This window comes from Stylophora pistillata, chromosome 7, assembly GCF_964205215.1.
Source record: "Stylophora pistillata chromosome 7, jaStyPist1.2, whole genome shotgun sequence".
Taxonomy (NCBI): Eukaryota; Metazoa; Cnidaria; class Anthozoa; order Scleractinia; family Pocilloporidae; genus Stylophora; species Stylophora pistillata.
The window spans coordinates 18,306,129-18,324,848 of record NC_142525.1 but is presented as its reverse complement, the minus strand read 5'-3'; the positions used below and the strand labels follow the sequence as shown (position 1 = coordinate 18,324,848).

At 38.7% G+C, this 18,720-nt stretch overlaps 2 protein-coding genes across 3 annotated transcripts; both read left to right on the top strand.

The window, feature by feature from the left end:
- Nucleotides 1-1,827: 1,827 nt before the first annotated feature.
- LOC111334627 (uncharacterized) lies at nt 1,828-5,037 on the top strand. The gene is made up of 4 exons (XM_088726233.1): nt 1,828-2,106; nt 2,928-3,104; nt 4,323-4,556; nt 4,866-5,037. The coding sequence occupies exons 1-4, from the start codon at nt 1,878-1,880 to the stop codon at nt 5,024-5,026; spliced, it is 801 nt and encodes a 266-aa protein (XP_088582359.1). The 5' UTR covers nt 1,828-1,877; the 3' UTR covers nt 5,027-5,037.
- A 2,624-nt stretch (nt 5,038-7,661) lies between these two features.
- LOC111334628 (uncharacterized) lies at nt 7,662-18,505 on the top strand. 2 transcript variants are annotated; one of them, XM_022940422.2, is made up of 10 exons: nt 7,662-7,820; nt 10,223-11,356; nt 12,234-12,284; nt 12,799-13,211; nt 14,085-14,244; nt 14,746-14,814; nt 15,110-15,334; nt 16,034-16,207; nt 17,411-17,641; nt 17,751-18,505. In XM_022940422.2, the coding sequence occupies exons 1-10, from the start codon at nt 7,739-7,741 to the stop codon at nt 17,921-17,923; spliced, it is 2,712 nt and encodes a 903-aa protein (XP_022796157.2). In that variant the 5' UTR covers nt 7,662-7,738; the 3' UTR covers nt 17,924-18,505. The 2 variants fall into 2 exon arrangements, with proteins under 2 accessions (XP_022796157.2, XP_022796158.2); XM_022940423.2 differs by having other exon boundaries at nt 16,034-16,243.
- The last annotated feature ends 215 nt before the right edge of the window (nt 18,506-18,720 follow it).

The window sequence follows — 18,720 nt, the reverse complement described above, 5'->3', positions numbered from 1 at the left end:
TCCGAATCTACTAATAGCATATGGAGAATAACGACTTTGTGCTGTGCTTCAATGATTAAATATAGCTATTCGTGAGTTATTCCTGTTTCCTTTTAAAGGCATTTCCATTGTTCAAAATATCAGTAACAACATTCCCGAAAAATGGTTGGACAGCTTTGGGTAAATATCATTGAATGGAAGAAACAAAGGAGCAGAGAGATAAAAAGAAAGAAATAAAATTGCTAGGAAGAAAGAAGGAAAGAAAGAAAGAAAGAAAGAAAGAAAGAAGGAAATAAGATCTTAAGAAATCTAAAGGTCTTAACCGTTTTGTTGGTAGGAAATGAAACTGTTAGAATTGACATATCTAATATTTCTCCCTGCCATTAAATCTCCTTTCATATCAGAAATATAATTTTCTTTCTTGTTGCATAAACGTAGAATTCAACAAGTCGATTTATCACAAGGATAAATGAAGTGCGCTTCGTCTAGTCGAAAATCTTTAAAGTCAACTCCCATCTTCACAATTTACGTTTTCTTCACTGATTCTATATTTTGGAAGCAAATTTATCACCAGATCAACACGCTATTTTACTTTATTGGGCACAAATTGAGACTTAAATACACAACGGTTTAAAAGGTCATATGTGGCCTTCAAGTTCACAATGACCCGGAGAAAAAATGTTTAATTAACGAATTGGAGGGTCTTTTGCCGGAGGAATTCATCTAAAGCTTTCCAAACCTAGAGGCTCAGTGCAAACTACATGTATCAACGGATACAATACAACATGCAGGTATGTTTACACTTCTGTCCTCAGTCAACCAATAAAGAACTCACCCATGATAACATGTAATTAATTTGGTGCAAAGTGTCAAATTCGATTTTGATTATTGTATCCGTAATTTGTCGATCCATTTGCTTGTTGGTTTATTTGCCTTTGTGTTGTTGATAATTTAAAGTTGATTTAGTTGATATCGATGGCAGTTCAGCTGACGCATTTTTCTCTTGTGTGGGTTTTTCTAGCAGGCGCTGTCCAGTTTTCATCAACCCAGGAATCAGGTAAAAGACTGATTTTTTGTCATTAACCTAAGGAGTCAAACTCCATCTCTGTTTATTTAGTCTCAACAGAATGCTTCTCAGGATTACATACCACTGCTAAAATTTTCCATCTCTTGAGCTACTGTTTATCTTCCTTTAATTTGATCTCAGTAGGTGGTAATAATAAATACAAACGGCGCAAAGGAATTGGGTAGAAGCTGGTAACGGCAATCCCATGCAAAATGACAAGTTTCGCTAGCTAAGCAAACTGATGTCCAACCCCTACTCAAAGAGAGGACTCATAGATTTTTAGTTCGAAAAGTAAAGAGCTGCGCTATTTAAGAGTGGTTTCTTGGAATTGTAATTTTTGGAATTACTTTAACAACTTATGCAGCGGTAAAAATTGTTCTGAGGGGAACGGAACGTCCACCAGTAAGACCTGCTAAAAAAACAAACAAGTTTAAGAGTAATGCAAGTTTTGCAAGTTTCATTTTTTACCATTTCTGAATTTGTAAGAAATTTTATCCACAAATAATCTGCTTTACCAAATTGAAGTGGCGAGTGAACAAAACTAGGCGAGGTAACACGCTCTTAGAAGATCGACCAGAGTCTACATAACAATTTGGTCACAGAGCTACTAATTCAAGATAATCCGTTTACATCGACAAGAATGTGTTGACTAACAATTTACCATTTCTTTTAATATTATAATTACATATATACAAGTGTATGATATTTAAATGTGACTATCTGTCTGTCTGTAGGTTTGTATGTCTGTATGTATGTATGTATGTTTTAGACGATTTCCTGCTTCAATGTTTTACGTACTTTTCTTTTTTTCTTGTTTGAAGAAGCAGAGCCGATGTGTATGGTAGAATATCAGAAACTCGGATGTTTCAAAGACAACAAAAAGAGCCCTCGGCTTTTAGAGAAACTAATTTTTACTGATCGTGAGGATCCTAAGTCTCCTGTTCGTAGTAATTTTAGCATAGACTGGGGGAGTTGGAACACGTACTTGCCAAAGTTAGCCTGCAGATGCGCGGAGAAGGCTGCGGAGAACAAGTTCACCCATTTTGGCTTGCAGTTTTACGGTGAGGAGGTTTAGTCTTAAACAATATTACAGATGGATGATATTTTCATGAAAACTCTGGTAGGCAGAAGGCTTTAGGCGATACCTAAATGAACTATCGGTAGGAACCTCCATTGTCCTACATTCTTGGGGCAATCACTTTCGAGGCGCACGTTGGAAACTCTTTGTTTGTCAAGCTCCATTCACTCACTCGTGAAAAATGTATTTTTGACTAGTCCATCATTTACACATCTCTGTCCTTCACGGGTACACTACTGCAGATTTAGCCGTGGGGCTCAATCACACTCTGCAAATATTATTGTAAATAATATTGCAAATTGATTATGACTGACCAAGACCATTATTCTTCGAGTTCATCTAGTAAAATCACAAATTGCAGTTATGTTTTGAAAAAATTTGCAATAGTTTCTAAAAGCTACGCTACGTGTCACAGAAAAATCCAGTCATCAATATTGTTTAAGTAAAAATAATTGAATTCATCACGGTTGTTGATCACTAAACGTGTTAGGGTTTTACCTTCATATATAAACTCAAGTTTCCCTTAATATAAATGTATACTTACAGAATCGACACATTCTGTATGATAACACTCATGTCAACTTATTTTACTGCTTCAGCAAGTGTTCTTGCAAGTTACTGAACTGCTCTCGCAATTCAGTTGATCTGCTGTCCGACCATCACCTGTGAAGTCTGAATAGCAGAACTTGTTCACCACAACGTTAAGGATTCAACTTGATACAAACTGAAATATCCAAGTATTGCTTGAAAGTTCATCTTCACTTTTCTTTTGGCATAATTTTTTTGGGATAATTTTCTGAATAGGAGAATGTTGGTCAAGTCCAGAGGCCGCTGAAAAGTATAACCAACTTGGTCCAGCTTCATCAGACAGCTGTTTGACCAGTGACTATCAGCCTTGCCCTGAAGATCCAAAAGCTATAGACGTAGAGTGTGTAGGGAAAACTTTTGTAAACTATGTTTACACCATACAAAAGAGTGAAGGTAACATGGGTATATGCCGTTTGATGGGCGTTGTTTTTATAGACATTACAAAACGTGCTTCTCGTTTATTGAACCATTTAGACGGAGAAACTCGCATTTCCTTTCCACGGAATAAGGTAGACCATTACAAGCAGCTCTTAAGGGAGGATGTTTAAAAAGTAACTGGAATATAGATATCTTATTAGACGTTTTGTTGTGTAGTATCGCTGAGTATTTTTACGAGTTGTGCCGTATTTTGACGAGCCCGTAGAGCGAGTCAAAATACAAATAACGAGTAAAAATACTCAGCGATACTATACAACAAAACGTCTAATAAGTTATTTATTATCCAACACGTCAAACTGTTATTTCAGTGCGGGCGAATTTCTGCGTGACAGAAGTATGCGAAGCGGAACGGAATTGGCACGTTGTCGTGTTGTAGTTTCTTCAATAAATGAAGAAATTTCCAGGTCGTCTAGCTGTTTTTCTTCGTTCGATTCATCTAATAAACTTTTATGTATATTTACCAGCCATTCTGACTCTTCGTCGTCGGAAATATGATTCAAATTGTCCGCCATTTTTTTTTTTCGTAACTACAACTCAACTCTTCGCTTGCCCGATGCGAGAAAACCTGTTTAACCGGTACTCTAGAGTACAAATACCGCGTGATATTTGTACTCGTCTATGGCGTTATTTGTACTATACTAAGTGTAGTTGGATAATAATACGCGTTGTTTGATAATGAGTTCTTCCTCTAATTTTTAGAGCGATTCCAACTTGTCTTAAACAAAGAATCCGCTGTCAGTCGTGCTGATGAATATTAGAGAAATTTTGGGTTTAACCAAGTAACCAATCAGAGCGAATGAATGAACGAGCCCTGTAGAAAATATATATCGACATGGATCGTGCTTTAGCTGTAAAAATATGATTGGCCCTTTTTCAGGGAATAGACTGAGTTCTAATTCTATTTTAAGATGTCAAAGGACTGTAATTATGAGGTAGCTTGCTGACAAATGAAAGACCCACATCAAATAAACGATGAAATTTTCCCTTTCTCTTGATCCGAATACGCGCTCGAAAATACACGCTCGAAAATCAGTCCAACTGTCGTTATTTAATTTTAATCTTGATAATTGCTTAAATCTAGTTTAAAGTTTTACTAAAACAATCATTTACCCACTTTGTGACCATCCATAAAGAAGTGATATCATCAGGGATTTTGGGCTTTGTAATTTTCAGATGCACGTTGTCCAGTTCCTTTTAAACCTGTTGGCTGTTTTAAGGATAATCAGAAGAGGAATGCTCGACCACTCGATGAACTGCTTCTTACATATCGCGATCCAAACAGTCCCAAATATAGCGGAACTAGAATCGACTGGGGAGAGTGGGACGATTACTTGAATGACTTAGTGTGTCGCTGTGCTGAGAAGGCAAAAGAAAAGAAATACTCTCACTTTGGGTTGCAGTATCACGGTAGGCGAACGCGTGCGACAGAACACGCGTGCTCTTTTTTATCAAGCCTTAATTTTGCTTGACAAGGCATAATAGCATAGGGAAAGGTGGCTGAAAAGTTCCCGCCCAGTTTGTAAACATGTTAGCTAATCACTCTGGATGGTTTTGTATGGTATATTTCAAAGAGCATTACGTAAAAATTAAGGTATCATCTTAAATCTCTTAGTCCTGTTATGCTCTCTGTTTCACACAAAATATATGATCTGCTAAGGCTAGGACCAAAACTACTGGCTGCCCTTTGACTCAATGCAATTCTTGTTGTTCTTGAAGGTGAGTGTTGGTCGGGGCCTGAGGCAGGTGAAACGTTCAGCAAGGATGGACCTTCAGAGGCAGATAATTGCATTGGACGAGGATTCAAAACATGCAACCCCTTGGTTGATGACATCTGTGTGGGAAGAGAAAAGACCAACTTTGTTTTCTCACTTTATTAGTAAGAAAGAAATGATAATTTAAAAAAAAAAACCGCTGCGATCGACAGGCTAATAAAAGTTTCCCGGCTTAATTTCTGGGAATTCACAACGATCCGATTTATCTGGCAAAGCAAAACCTTGCATCCAATAGCTTTCTTTTGACAAAGACAGCTGGACTAAGATAAACTGCAGGTGATATGACTGACAATGGCGCATCTAAACCTTCACCAAGTATATAATGCCTTGAGATTGCAGTTTCAAAGCCTTTTTACCACTTAAACCCGCTGCTACCCCACAAAGCAAAATCTCCTGTTTGTCTTCGTGACTCAGTTAACTAATTATCACAGTTTCTGATGCTTAAAAGTATATAAACCTTAGCAAAGTCAGATCAACAGCGGCGTAATATTTCCCCATTTTACAATATGAATAAAACACTTTAATGGGAAAATAACGTAGCCGTCATGTTTAAACAGTTATTTTGTGGGCACCTTTTTGGATCGATTGCATTTCATAGTTTCAGCTTTGAACTGCATGATCCCTTTGATTGGGAATGCTTCAAGCAAATGACTCAAACTTCACTCTGCAACAATTTAAAAGTGCTCGCTCTTTTTGAAGCTCTTGAAATGCTTTATTTTTATGATGACTAAACAAATCAATGACCCTATGTTAGGTAATCCAGGACAGTATTGGATTCCGGATTCTACACTCGTGGATTGAGGATTTCAAGACGCAAAAGATTCCAGACTTTAGTTTCTAGTTTGCTCCTAATTCGACGACAACACGATAATCGTGAAATGACACTTGGGTGAAATTGATTGATCGATAAAGATGGACATGAATTCAGTTTTCTGGGAGAAAACACGTCAGAAATCTCCTCACCAAGAAAATTTGAAGATAGTGAAAAGATAAGAGGTTTCTCAGTAAACAGGTTGGTTATATGGTTGTCAAAGTAGTGTAGCCCCCAACAAACAACGTGGGGACAACCATGTCGGATAACCGATGTTACATTTTTAGGAAAACGGACTGTACAGAGGAGTTTTCCAGGCACCGTGCCATGAACACCGTGTTTTTCATGTATTTTCCAATACTGATTATCGATGATTCCGGCGTTCTGTGGAATAGGAAAAAGAAAATTCAACCTTTCGTAAAATTCATGATAGGCGAACCATGGATTTTTTCCGTGATACCCACTGCTAGCACGTTCATTCAATGTCACATCAGTAAACCATTAGAAATCATTACAATGGTGCCGGTAGCTTCCTCATGGCAATCCGTTTAACTTACAACATCTGGACGACATGTAAAAAAAAAAAAAAAAAAAATACAGGTTCTTGGATTTACTGCTCAAGGAATAGAGTGACTGATAACTATGAGTTAGATACGAATAAAGGTAAACCTGAGTCCCACAAAAAAAGCTGAAAACAAATAATCAAAAAACTCGCTAGAAAATCGCATCGAGTCCAAATGATTGCACTACTAAACAATCTAATGAGCTGCACAGAGAAGCTGCTAAACAGAGGTTTAAGGCATCTCCCAATGCTTCATCACAACACACTGAAGTAGTCTAAGGAAACATTTCTTTTTAATCCGTCTTGCTAATAGTAGAACCCGGACCATGGCTACGGGTATTTGTGAGACATATGAAAGAAAAAAATAAGGAAGAATGTTGTTATATAGAATCGCTGGCTAAAGGCAGCTTTTTGACATTTTTACTCAAAATTGTACCTATTTTTCTGGCTCACTTTCAAACATATCGTACGTTGGCGTATATAAGCTTGGCTAAAAAGAGGTAACATCATGTAAAAAATTGTTGCGCAGTGTTAAGCTTAGAGGCCAAATGAATGCATGTGTAATATGTTGAATGCAACACTTTAAGTCCTAAAAGTCCACGGTAACCTTTAGCATCAAGCAGCGAAATATAGCCATGATGGCGGTAGCTATTTGCGTTGCTGTTTTGGATTTTCTCTTTATTTTTCATACGAATAGCTTCATATAATTCCTCCCAACGGGGGATCTTTTAACTTGAAACGATTTCCACGGAAACGGTCATAAGCCCTGTTGTTTGTTTACGAAAGCCGGCAAATTCAAGTTGTGCAAGATTAGTCTGGGTGCATTTTAATAAACTACTTACTCACCTCACTTGCTCGAGCATTATTAGGAAATCTTGGCCCTCAGCCGTTTTTGTACTTGCGGCTACAACCTTAGGCTAATATTCTCCAGTATGGCCCTCAGTTAGTTCGATGGTAATCTAGAGCATAGAAAAAGGAAGGTTGATTAAAATACAAAAGACCTGTTAGCCCTTTTCTAATAATCCCCTCCAGGCCCCGGTTGTTCAAAGGCTGGATAACTCTGTCTATTGGATAATTCTTTATCCGGTGGATAGCGCAGAAAGTTTTGCTATCACTCATCCGCAGGATAGTAATTTATCCGTTGGATAGCGTTATCCGCCCTTTATACATCGGGACCCGGTAATTTTCTTGGTTGCACCAGCAGTCCAGAATTATTTTTTAAGTGCCGAATTTGTACTTTCAGACTGCCGACAGTCTACCCAGTATAGCAAATTCAGGCAGTGTTCATTGGACGTTCGACGGTAAGACATTTGTCAGGCAAAAATACGTTTACGTAATATTTGAGAAATTCACTGGTCAGTCCATGAGTAATTGACAGTTGGAATACATCGGTCCAGTCCAATGTCGGAAATCTCCTGAATAACAATATTGAAGTGTATCGAATATGAATGCGTTAGCTTATCTGGCCTATATAATATTTACATATCTTTCCATGGCAGGAAAATCTGACGGTTATTCTAGTAAAGGTATGTTTTGATAATTAACTAAAGAGAAGGTTTGTGTTTTTTCAGTTTACTGCAAGACAGTCTCTACATGAAATGAATGACCGAATAACTCTAGCTACACCGACAGAATGACAATTTCTCCTCTGTAGATAACTTGATCCCACTAGCAAGGTTTCTCTAAATCTGTTTATCGTGATGATTTTCATTCAACTTCAAGCTAACATTGTTCATTTTCATGGGCTTATAGATTCTTTTCCATTTTACTTTGGGAAATATTGTATTATTGAAAACATATGTACATTTTGGTAAAATCAAAACGCACGCAAAGCAAGAATTAAAAGAGTCGCTATTGAGTTTATAAATGGGGAATAACTATCATTTATCATCTCAATCACTTTATTTTAGATCGCTTGTGGGGGATAATTTGGTATTCTTGTCAGCAGAAAAACGTTAACTATTCATAATCTTGATAAGGTCTATTGCCTTTTTCTGAACACTCGTAGGAAGTAAAAAGAGATAAAAAAAGAAGAGAAATTTCTAATGAAAGAACAAGTCGCACAAGTCAGTAAGTCCCGCAGTTTCCGTGACCCTTTCTCCTTATCAGACAGCCTTGATACTTGTTTGTCTCAGCTTGGTAACTTTAGAGTGCAGGTGTTAGGATTGTTGGTGTCCCTGAAATGCCAAGCCGCGGGGCACAAAGATTTCGCCTAAAAGTTATCACTTCAAGCCATGAAACATACACGTATGGTTTATATACACATATTAAATGCAGCGAACCATATATAATCTGCCAACCAAAGTGAATGAACTCTTCAGTCTTTTCGTTGATGTAGATTCATGTCAATTAACCTTTTTCTCTCCGATAATTCTGTCAATGACAAATCGCTTTTATCTGATTGGTTGTTTACGACCTTTTTCAAGGTTAACCGACTTTTACAGGACTAAAGCGTCCGGTTTAATCCATCTGATCACAAACTGCATGTAAGCGGACATTTTTAATCTGAAAAAGTGAAAAAAAGTTAATCTTTTTGTCAATTTTCTGTTAGCGAGTTTCTGAAACGATTTTATAAATACAGTTAACTAGTTTGTAATAGGAGTAGAGTGCTACTCTTTTGATTTTGCGTTTATTTTGCGTAAACTACAGTCGCAAAAGCTGCGATACGTGCTCAATCGATTGGAAATTACTCGCTGGCCAATTATTCCCTAACTTGCGCTCTGCTCATCCCTAAAACCTTTACTAATTGGAGAGAGAGAGAATGCAAAGGCAATAATGAATTTAACTTAAGGCTGATTTATATGGTCTCGGGTACCCGAGACAACCCGTCTCCGAGATGTCTTGGCCATGCTATCTTCTCACCTACCTCTGAAAAGCTCAACCAACCATTTATATGAAAATGGCGAAATCGTCTCGTCTCGTCGTGGGAGGGCGAGTTTTCTCGCCTTAATTAGCAGTTAGGGTAACCTTGTCAGGCGGGGCAACTTATTTTCATACAAACACTTCAGCTCGCCTTCCTGGCTCGAGCCTTAAGCTATTGGTATTTCTTGTTGGCTCTTCATAGAGAAAAGTCGTAAATTGGCAGCCATTGAAAATAATGCGGTCAGACTTCAGAGAAAAAACACAGTACTGATTGTTAATCCTTTCCTAGGGTCCGACAATTTGTCCAATACGTAACCTGCCTAGCTGTCACGGTGAGATTGGCGAGGGGACAGCTTTTACAACTCACAATCTATTAAAAGCCCCGTAAAGTTGTCTCGAAGGCAAGGGTCATCACGGGTACCCGATACCACACAGAACGGCCTGGCCGTTATTGCCACCCTAAACTATTATAAGGTTCTGTTGTGACCAACTTCCTGCTTACTGTTAGGATCAGCAATGTGAAAAGAAAGATGGAGGCAAAACAAGAAAAATGAAAAAAGATCCTATTTACTTCATGAGCACGGTCAAATTCCGCCGCCTTTCTTATGATACATATCTAATTCTGATTGCCATTGCTTGACGCAAATTTTCCCAGCGTCAGTAAAGACATGGTTTAGAAACTTTGTTTGACTACCATGTGAGTAATATCAATTTAAGGTGGAGGTAGTTCATTAAGATTGCAATAATTGGCATTTAGTTTTCCCCAATTACCATCCAAGTGTAAGACATCTCCCCCTTCCCACACTTCATGAACATACATGGAAAATTTTTGACGCAGTTTAATACAAGTCAAACAATAATGTGATTCTTTTGACCACTGGTCATTATCAAAACAAATCTATTACTGTTACTCTTTTCATTTCCAGGGCAAGCAAAGGACACAACTCATGCTCTCTGAATTGAAAACTAGTGTTTTTCTTTCACCTCATTCTCTGATTCATTTGTTTTAAATTCCTTCGCCAAGATGTGACCTTCACTTTGTTTTTTGTTTTCTATGATTTAAAAGAAGCCCCAGCTAATTCTTCCCATTTGCCGATGAGTGTTTCATGGTCGAATCCTTCGTGGAATCAGTATACTGCATATCAAAAGACTGGTACCGGAATACCCGCTCAACCAACGACTCATGAAACACCTCAAACTTCACCAGCACTGCAACACAGAGCGCAAAGAGCAAAAGAAGCTGGATCAGTATCACGGCCTCAAAGAAATTATCAGTGCCCTATTCCTACATGCAGCTTTCCATCTATTTGCGTCAAAGTAGATATTTTTGCGACTTGTGTTCCGCCCAAACCATCTGCATCCACCAATAATTCATGTTCTACACCTGGCCCATGCCTAACAACAGTTACCAAGACAGCAACTGATACAACAACTTTAATATCAACCAGCACTCAAACCGAGACAAGTACAGCGGTTGCTACCATAACTAACACTGAAACAACAACAAATACAGCACTGACCACACAGACCCACACACAGACAGATGTTGTCACTGCAACTTCTACTCTGACTACTACAAATACACAAGTAGCCACCAGCACTCATCACACCATAGAAACAAGCACAGCTGTATTAACGAGTCACCAGCCAGTAACCAGCACGAAGACTCTGACAACTACAAGTACAAGGATAGTAAATACCACTGACACTCATACTATGACTACTACAGATGTGATAAGAACAACAGCAACAACTACAAACATTGTGACGAGCACTGCAAACAAAACTAACACACACACCTTAACAACGACGAAAACAGACACAGTTACTAGCACAGGAATTACAACAAGCGCTTTACTGACCACAGCCACCACAACAAACACCGTTAATACCACTCATCTCGCGACAAAAACACTAACTAAAACTCTGACTACAGTGGCAACGCAAACTTCAACTTCAACGTATAATGCCACAAATGTTATTACTGCTACGACAACATCTACAGCTACAGCCACCAGTACTGCTGTTTTGACGGCAACAAGCACTGCTAAGACCACAGAGACATTGACAGCAACCAGTACAGCAGTTCTGACACAGACTTTGACCAACACTCACAACCAAACATTAACCCAAACTAAGACACTTACAGCAACCTCCACCAGTGTGGTAACCACTTGTAGCGCTAGCTGCTTTACTGTAGGTAAGTCTATGTTTTCCGAGACCGAGTGATGGAGAGGTTAGTACAGAGTAGTCATAAATCCCTCAAGGGAAGAGCGGTAAAGGCTCCCCACAGATTTCCTTGTCGAGCTTCAAATTTTTGCTCAGATAATGTTAGCTACATGTAGTTGGATTTACCCTTTCTGGGTGTTTTTTGGCCCTTATCGTTTTCATCCTCTCGGATTTCAGAAAAAGAGGATAATAGCTAAGGTTTCGGTTTAGCCAATCAGAGCACGCGTCATATCGGCCGCAAGCTCCCGCCATATAATACGAATACAGCGGTCGAGTGTCTGCGCATGTGGAATGTATTTACGATTACGTGGCGTGCTTTCAAGCCGTCAGCACCAAATTGCCTCACATGAGTTAGAAACAACCGCATAAGCCGGTAAGTCACGGTTTTTAACCGTAATAACTTATTTGGTAATGCTCAAACAGAATGAGGAATCAACAGAATACCTATGCTTGAATAGGCTTTGTGTTCAAAAAGTCTCGAGTTCTCCTTTTCCTACTCTGTTTCCTTTTTACAGATTTCTATGAAAATTTCAAGTTTTTTTTATCTTATATTGCGAAACAGCGGTTGTTTGGTGTGCCTTCCTTTGAAATTTTGCGTGGGACATTGGCGCACGGCGAGCCATATTGCAAGCCCGACTTTTGACCGCTGTGTTTACAATATGTGGCGATAATAGCGTAAGGTAACTAAACTCTGTTGTTCGGACAACAGGATCGTGATTAGTCAAAGAGAATATGATAGACAGTCTGGAGACATTGTTCTCTGAGAAACTTACTTTGGAAATTTTGACTCCTGCCCTGAAGCAACATTGGTATTTACTTTCCAATCTGTACTTTTACTTTATTTGCAGTACCTACTCCTACTCCTTTGCCACCTACACCACCTACACCAAAACCACCAGGTAAGATTAATGTTAAAGTACCGAAAAAAAGTGATGTAAGCTAAGTGCGACTTGTCTTTTTTCGTTTGGAACGAGTTGTTGGGAACCCTTAAACTTGAAAGGTACAGGGGCTTAGAGCAAAATGGCTAGCTACGCGTTAACTGAGAGAAGCATGCGTCAAGCATACATGATTCTTTCTCTGAATGCTATTATTATTCCAAAGCTGTACCTACTACCTTTCTCGGCATTGAGGGGGATCACAAATGCATCATACTGCAGCTACACTCTCTTGTCTGTCGTGTTAATGTTGATTTTGACTGTTTGTAGACCTACTGTGTTCAAATTTAGAGAAGAGTAAGGAGCTTTAAAGTCCATTTCATTTCAAAACTTCAAAGGAGATTTTGTTGAAGAGACATGAATTACATTGACGCTTCACCATAACGGTACACTTTACAACAGTGCGGTTATGAAAACAAAATTACTGTCTATCCAACTATTTGTCCGTCAGTTTATTCATATTTCTTCCTAATTTCAGTTTGCGAGCAGGCGCTGGATATCGGCGTAATCATTGATGCTTCTGAGAGTGTCAAGCTACCTAATTACCAGCTTTGTCTACAGTTTGTAGCTAACTTGACAGAACACTTTAAAGTGTCACAGAAGGGAACTCATTTTGGAAGTATAGTTTACAGCAGTGATGCTGAACTTCAATTCAGCTTTAAGGACGTTCAATATCATAACGCCGAAAGTCTAAAGCAAAAGATAAAAAGTTTTCCTTACTTGAGAGAGGGAACAAGAACCGACAAAGCACTGGAACTTGCAAACACTTTACTGTTTTCTGGGCAAGGAGGGGATCGGTTTGACAAGCCTGACGTCCTCATTGTTATCACCGATGGGTTAACAGATCCTGAAAGGAGCAAACCATACCCACTGGTATTACAACCTCTTAAGGTGAGTTTTGCTACATTTTCAGCATTGAGGTACGAAATACTAGCAATGAGCGAGGCTCATTGCTCTTCGTGTGATTGATATGTTTCTTCCTACTTCTTGTTAACCAAGGTCCCTATATGCAGTTCCATGTTTATCACACACCCCTTTTTTGCTTTTTTTTGTCAGTGATGTAATTTGCCTTCTTTCGCTCACGCAGGGTTAACATGAAAAAATTGTTGAAGCTTTTGTCACCCAAACAGCGCATTTCCCAGTGTTCTTTTCCACCATGTCATTTCACATGTCACACATCTCATCTAGGCCAAATTTGTCAAAATGGTGAACCAAAATTTAAGAAATTCAGCTAATCAAGGCCAAATTAATCTATAAAGTAAACACCTTTTACTAACCGACCTCGAAATTCGTATCGTGAGTGACGGACCGAGTCAGCTCCCCATTTGATGTCAGCGCTAACCGCGAGCGGAAGGACAAAAGGAGATTCTGAGTATGAAAACTGCTTTAAATCTTTGTTGGGACGCAAGTCTGACTACCAGAATCTACAAGAAATCTGATTTGAAACGAAGTTAAAATAAATGTTTAAAGTATCAAGAAAAAAATAAACAAACAATACAAATTGTTCGTATTGTCAGGTATATATAGCAAGGACTAATTTGTAGCCATGCAGCTCCGGCCAGCCGCCAAAAGTTTGTTTCTTGATGTTTCTTAAAATTTCCGAAAGTGACTGAAAGAATCATTCATTGCACTTCTAGCAGGTGGAAAGAAAAACCAGCATCGCCTTGCTTTAGACAATTTAAAGTTACATATGTTATTCCCTCTGTCTCTATTTCAATATTTTATCATTCAATCATAAACTTTTGATTTCTGATTATTTGACAGGATAAGAATGTTGTTGTGATTGCCGTTGGTGTTGGAAAGGATGTGAATAAACCCGAGTTGACGTCCATAGCTATGGGTGATGCTAATCACGTTTTTATGGTCGATCAATACACAGACCTGGTCAAAATCATAAATGCTCTTCTCGACAAATCGTGCTCTGGTAAGTTTTTTTTTGTTAATTTATTTTTTTTTCAAAAGAGAGAGGAAACCACGGGTCTTTTAGTAATTCTTAGATCACATAAAGTTATAACAACAATACAACTTCGGTTTAACATTTCAAGAGACTAGAATCTTGCCGACGTGTGTATAACAAGTCAAAAAAGCCCTAAAATTACATTGGCTAGATTTAACGCAATCTTGTCGTACAACCCCCGAGAATCCCGTGGAATTCGCGTAGGCATCTAACATGACATGAAAAAGATTATAACTATGTAATTATTGAATATTAATGATGATCGAAAGGACTCGAGGATAAAGACATGATCCAACATGCCTTGAAAAAATGGAGAACTGTTGATTAAACTTTTGCAGTCTTACCTGCTCTATCATAAGAGAGTTTCTGGAAATAGTCACTGATAAGGACGATATCGTTTTCTTTCTCTTCTTATCGAGTATACTTCATGTTTATTGAGAGAGTGAAGTATTGTTATTTGACTCATAGCTGCGGCACAACAGAAAATATTACCGTCGAAAGCTGTTGAACTTGTCAAGGATCAAGAACACCATAATGGTAGGCCTTTCACCTCTGAGAAATGTTTTGTTTGACACGTGACTGCGATCATAATTCTGAATAGCCAGGTTCGCACGCTTTCGTTCAAGAAAAGCAATTACCAAGGAGAAACACCAAAAGGAACCGTAATCTTGTTAGTGTTTTTTCATTCGTTTCTCACATCATTCCTAACCTCTCGCTCTGAGTAGCTTTTTTTTTCCTCTGCCAGCTTAAGACGAGCAGAATTTTTCCAGATCTGTTCGTACGCAATCCACCAATTACTCAAGAATGTAGTTTTCGTGTCTTTCCCTTTTAGGCGACTGTCCGGTGCAATTCATCAAAAAAGGTTGTTTTAACGATTTACAAAGTCCAAAGCCTTTGCCGAAATTGATGTTTACAGACCTCAATGCTAGAGACGCCAAATTTAGTGGTGTTCCAATAGACTGGGGAAGCTGGGCCAGTTATCTGCAGAACGTGGTTTGTCGATGTGCTCAAGTTTCAAAAGCAAAAGGATTTTATCATTTTGGGATTGAAAATTTTGGTAGGGTAAAGTCGAAACAGGCTTTTTTTTACGTAGCAGTGTTTACCCTTGTTTTCATCAAGGGAGAGTCTAGTACGTTAATTTCCCGAAAGAAGACTCCAGACAGGTCCTTGATTGTAGACGGGGCGAATTAACAGGACGCGTTATGAAACGAAGAAAGTGAGAACGAACAAGGACAGATTTATCACGATGCTAGATACTGGACTGAGAAAACTGCCCGAGGCCGACCAAAAACTGTTTATCAGTTAGGCGGTCCTATGCACCGTGAAATACAGCCATGAAAAAGTGTCGTAAGATCATTGGCTGGCTTTTAGACCTACCTGCAACTTTTCAGCTGAATGTCCTCGAAGTAGCTGCGTATAAAACCTTTCCATACTGATTCGAGGACTCCGTTCTTTTAGTTTCAAAAAACCCAACTCGTTTGTAATAAGTCTTCGACTCTACAACACTTTATTCAATATATAATTTCCTTTCATCTGGCTTGCAACATACTGAGTCCTCAATAAGGTATTGTTTGTTTAGCCTTTCAGTATGTATTCTGTAATATAAAGTGCGTTTCCTAACCTTAGTTTGCGCCCAAAAAGTCACTTCAAAAGCTAACGTAGGCTATTCGTAAATTCGTGGAAATCACCCTTAACTCAAATTTTAGAAATTGTACGTACTGACTGAGAGTTTACACGAGAATTCTTTTGATTCTAGGTGAGTGTTGGTCAGGTGAAAATTCAGACAAAACGTACAGTAAAGACGGTCCGTCTGAATTCTGCATCTCGAAGGAATTCGCTGAGTGTGATACAAACGATGGGAATGTTTGCGGCGGGAACGCGACTACCACATACGTTTACAGCATACCTAAAGAAAACGAGTCTAAGCAAGGTAACATTTCTTCAAGGGAGCAGGGATGGCACAGTGGTGAGAGCACTCACCTCCCACCATTGTGGCCCAGGTTCGATTCCCGGACCTGGCGTCACACATGTGGGTTGAGTTTGTTGTTAGTTCTCGTCCTTGCTCCGAGGCTTTTCTCCGGGACCTCCGGTTTTCCTCCCTCCGCAAAAACCAAAATTCCAAATTCCAATTCGATCTGGAAACAGTGGACAAGAAGGGCCACCAAGTGGAATGTTCCTTGCTAAATTATTACTTCATTTTAACTGTACACCATATCCCGTATTTGTTATAATTCATTTATTATCATCCTCTGCGGGGCTCAACTCTTAGCTCGCTTCTATTGAAAAGAAATATTGATCGGGTCCCATTATAATAAGTCGAATTTCTTTAAAAGTTAATTGCTGTTGAACAGCCAAGAATTTATCACAAAAGTGAACAATAGTTATTGCTTGGTTATGAATAAATTGGAATGAAGTGCTTGGACATGAACGCAATAGGCGATTTTTGACGCCATCGGGTAACCTTGATTGCCAGGGAGTCTGCCAGCAATTGATATGGGCACAATTGGGAATTTTTTACACTACTACCAACGGTTTGGTCTCAATTTAGACAGTACAGGATGCGTAGTACTGTACTGAGGACTTATTAATTTTTTTGGTCGACGTCTGCGAGACATCTGCGAGAAAATCTATAATGTTTCGCCTTTTTGAGAAGAGTTTTTCCTATGCAAAGTTAGCTCCTCATCGACTTCAGAGAATCCTATCCAGGAAGATTGGCAAAACTTCTAATGATTTGGTACTTCAGAGATAACCACCGGTAGCTCTGAGAATCTCATGATCAGTTTTAACTGACTCGGAATTCTAAAAAAGCTGGAAATTCTCGAATCTATTAGATTCCATTCGATACTTCCATTAGTTAAGGTAAAACTGTTAAATAAGGTAAAATAAACATGCAATAAAATAAGTTCACATTTAAGTATTCATTCGTCGCCATTTAAGTCCGTAAGGGAATGAAAGTAACAATTAATCCCACTGATAGAATGATAAAAAAACACCCTGAATCTAATAGGTTTTTACCGATTGTACACAGATAAGTTTGTCTTAAATTTTTAGCGGATCTTTAATTAGATCCTTTCCACTTTTTTCATCATTTTTCGCAAAGCGAGTTCTGAGGCGTTCGATCTCTTGTTCTCAGCGAAACATTGCTTCACAAAGTTCAAGAAAGTCGGCTGTTTTTCTGACCTGCAAACGTCTTCCAGGCCTATGCCAGAGCTTATTTTTACTGACATGGATGAGAGCTCAACCAAATACAGCGGCAATAAAGCACAGCTGGGGGAACTCAACACTTACCTGAGTGACTTACTTTGCCGATGTGCTGAACTCACCCAGGAGCTTGGCTACGAATACTTTGGAGTGCAAAATCACGGTAGGACAGTCAGTATTAATTATTTGTAATGAAGTGTTTCTTTAAAACATACGATTATGCAGATGAAACAAATATTGTATTTAATGAATTTGGTTTTTGTTCTTTTAAGGTGAGTGTTACTCGGGACCGAGTGTTAAGCATACCTACAGCAAAGATGGTTTTTCAAACAAATGCATTACAAGAAATTTCAAACAGTGCCCTACCGGGAAACAACACGACAGAATAGATGACCAGGACTACTGTGTGGGAGCACAAGGCGCTAATTATGTTTATCATGTCTAGCTCAGATATCTCGAAACGCTTATAGGCAACAGTAAAGCTAAGACGAGTCTTTTCTCCGGTCGACTGATCCAGTGAGAATATTTGACTAAGATTGTAACCCTCATGTTGTTTGTTACATGTACTTTCTTCCCAGTTAAGGCGCAATATTAAATTTCTTGATCTCATTGAGATATTTTGATAAAGGCGCCCTCTATCTCATTCTACATACGAGCAGCTGCTCGTTTTAGATATGACTGAGAGAGTTATCATCCCGCCTGAATAGACTAAGGTTAGTGAAGTGATGCCGAGTAATCTCCATCAATATCGTCTTATTTGACCAAAAAGAAAGTAGTCTGAAGTGATTTCTTTGTCTCCTGCCCTCACCGCAGACTAAAGCTAATGCTTAAATCCAATAGCTTGTGCCTCTTAGTTTGCTGTATTTGTGTCGAAATTTATCCGAGGGTATTGGTGATTCTCATCAAGCTCATGTCGTGGATTTAATAAATCTTCTGGTTTTCAACTTTATTACTTAGTCTAAATTTTGTTACAAAACCCAGACTGAAGCTGAGAAAATATTAAAAGTGATATTCTTAAATCGATAAAGTTCAGACTCAGCTGCTATTATTGCGTTCCATTAGCTTGTGTCGGTCTCGTCTCAGTTGATACTCACCGTCTTGAACATACCCAGCTGTTTCCAAAGACAGTGAAACAGAGAAAACGAACATTAGGAGAAGAAATCAATATCAAAGGCCATGAGTTAACCATATTTTTAATATATTAAAAAAAGTTTTTACAGAAAATCTAGCTGGTACCATGTC

What these genes read in the sequence shown, in the direction of transcription:
- LOC111334627 (XM_088726233.1), top strand. Translation starts at nt 1,878, where the DNA reads ATGTGTATGGTAGAATATCAGAAACTCGGATGTTTCAAAGACAACAAA. An exon ending in TTTTGGCTTGCAGTTTTACG is followed by an intron (nt 2,107 to 2,927) that starts GTGAGGAGGTTT and finishes TTTTCTGAATAG; the next exon opens with GAGAATGTTGGTCAAGTCCA. An exon ending in CTTTGGGTTGCAGTATCACG is followed by an intron (nt 4,557 to 4,865) that starts GTAGGCGAACGC and finishes TTGTTCTTGAAG; the next exon opens with GTGAGTGTTGGTCGGGGCCT.
- LOC111334628 (XM_022940423.2), top strand. Translation starts at nt 7,739, where the DNA reads ATGAATGCGTTAGCTTATCTGGCCTATATAATATTTACATATCTTTCC. An exon ending in GGATCAAGAACACCATAATG is followed by an intron (nt 14,815 to 15,109) that starts GTAGGCCTTTCA and finishes TTTCCCTTTTAG; the next exon opens with GCGACTGTCCGGTGCAATTC. An exon ending in GGAGCAGGGATGGCACAGTG is followed by an intron (nt 16,244 to 17,410) that starts GTGAGAGCACTC and finishes TCTTGTTCTCAG; the next exon opens with CGAAACATTGCTTCACAAAG.